The sequence below is a fragment of the Trichechus manatus genome, unplaced genomic scaffold (assembly GCF_000243295.1).
Source record: "Trichechus manatus latirostris isolate Lorelei unplaced genomic scaffold, TriManLat1.0 scaffold00025, whole genome shotgun sequence".
NCBI classification, from domain to species: Eukaryota; Metazoa; Chordata; class Mammalia; order Sirenia; family Trichechidae; genus Trichechus; species Trichechus manatus.
The window spans coordinates 18,683,003-18,684,996 of NW_004443961.1; the positions used below are offsets into that span (position 1 = coordinate 18,683,003).

At 44.3% G+C, this 1,994-nt stretch overlaps 1 protein-coding gene across 1 annotated transcript in view; it reads right to left on the reverse strand.

Moving 5' to 3' along the window:
• The window catches only part of SLC24A2 (solute carrier family 24 member 2), a 321,337-nt gene that overhangs the window by 35,921 nt on the left and 283,422 nt on the right, over nucleotides 1–1,994 (reverse strand). The window contains exon 8 of the mRNA XM_004373517.2: nucleotides 892–990. Within this exon, the coding sequence (XP_004373574.1) occupies nucleotides 892–990 (99 nt within the window). The remainder of the gene's footprint in view (nucleotides 1–891; nucleotides 991–1,994) is intronic.

Here is a 1,994-nt window from a genome sequence, read left to right on the forward strand (position 1 = left end):
CATGTATTTTGAGTACAGCACTGTTGAATTTTTATCTGCAGTTAATTTTAGTTTCTTGGGCAATCGCATCGTTTACAGCATAGATTCAGATTAGGTTAAATTTAGTTTGCATTTGGAATTAGAGAGCTATGTTATAGTTACAGACAGGAGAGGAGGAACATCGTGTTCCAAGTTAAAATAAGATGCCGGAATGTCATGATCTGGTCGTACCAGAGGCTTAGAAAAAGCCACCAAAAGAGACCTGGGCTGATACTTAGGAAAGAGGCAGTGTCATCTCACAGGGACTCTGTCACTCAGTTCAGTAGTGACTCAGGGAGTTGCCAGTAATTTAGTGGTCGTGCTGTAGGCAATGTCATACGTATAAACTCTGGTTGTTGTTGTTGGGTGCCGTCAAGTCGATTCTGACTCATGGCAACCCCACGTGTGTCAGAGTAGAACGGTATTCCACAGAGTTTCCAATGGCTGATTTTTTAGAAGTAGATGGCCAGACCTTTTTCCCTGAGATGGCTCTGGGTGGACTTGAACCTTCAACATTTTTGTTAGCAGCCAAGCACTTTAACCATTTGCACCGCCCAAGGACCTCTTTATATAGAATTGCCAAAATAAAATTATTTCTACTCTTAAATGGAGATGCCTCATTAGCAGTCAGTTTTATTTCAGGTTTCTCAAAGAATCACTTAACTCTTCTTGGAGTTCTCCCAGAGTTACCGTGACAGCACTGTGTCCAATCGTGCCCTGCACCCACCAGGGGAAGAGGGATTCATTTCCTGATGTCCAGGAAAAATCTGCAGGACTACCGGGTCAGGGGTGCCAACACTGGGTCCTGCCTCTCTGCTCCCCTCCTCCTGCCCCAGGGAAGGCATGGGATAGATAGAGTCTCCCTGTACTCACCCATGTGGTTGGCAGCCCCGTTCTGCCTCTCGTTCTCATCCACCTGGCATTTCTTCTTGGCGATCTTGTGGAGAATTGAAGCCTTTTCTCTGAACCTCCCTGAAGCAGGAGAAAGGAGTGGAAGGAAATGGCATGAGGAGGAAGATACAGAGAGGGACTCAAGGCAAAGGCCGGAAGCACTGGTGAAGCAACACGTGGTGCCGTTATGCTGCACTCTGGTATCGACTGCTCCTTTCTGTCCAACCCAAATGCCCTAGAGTCTGCACAAAGGGTACTTTCTTACCTTTATGGATTCTTCTGCCCAGTTCTCCATTTGAGACCCTCAAGCTGTTGGACCACCATAGACAAAACGTTTGACCTGGATCTCCCCCTCCCAAGTGCCCACAAAATACACAAAAGCATCAAGCATCACTACAATTCCTCCTACTGCTGAGACCCAAAACAGGTCTAAAGAAAAAGCTGCTCCGAAGGCACAGCCATTTCCTTGTCATTAAATGTTAGGCCCAGATTGGCTTTGACAATGGGCAGGAAAGGAAAGCCAAGCCCAGGAGTCTTCTGCTTTGACTTTGGCTTTCAAACATTCATCATAATTAACATTGCAGTTTCGAAGCCATTCTGGAACATGGCATTACAACTCTCAGGTCAGCTGAGTCAGCTGCAACTAAAGCATTAAGGAGGCAACTGATTCCACTTGAGGAGTTAAGGGAAAGACTAATCAACTAAGCACAGCAAGTACTGTCTGAGGGAAGGTGCTGGAGAAGATACCATTCCTGAAAGAATCATTCTAAACAGCTGTACCACAAGTATAATACATTATTTCATCTCCATTATTGACATAATTAATGAGTAAAGGCATGCAACAAACACAGAAAAACAAAAACATGCAAAAGTGCAGAGGTTAGGGAAATACAGCACGTTTCTTTTTTAATTCTTGATTTTCTTCCTTGAGAACATCCAAGGTACAAAAGCTTCTCATTTTAAACTATTGCCTAGATTCAGATGTGATCAGTCCCTTAAAACACCACAAACTCTACAATTTCCTCACTAGCCATTTGTTATTGGTGGGATTCCATAGCAGAGTATTAACAGGGGGTCTCATTCTA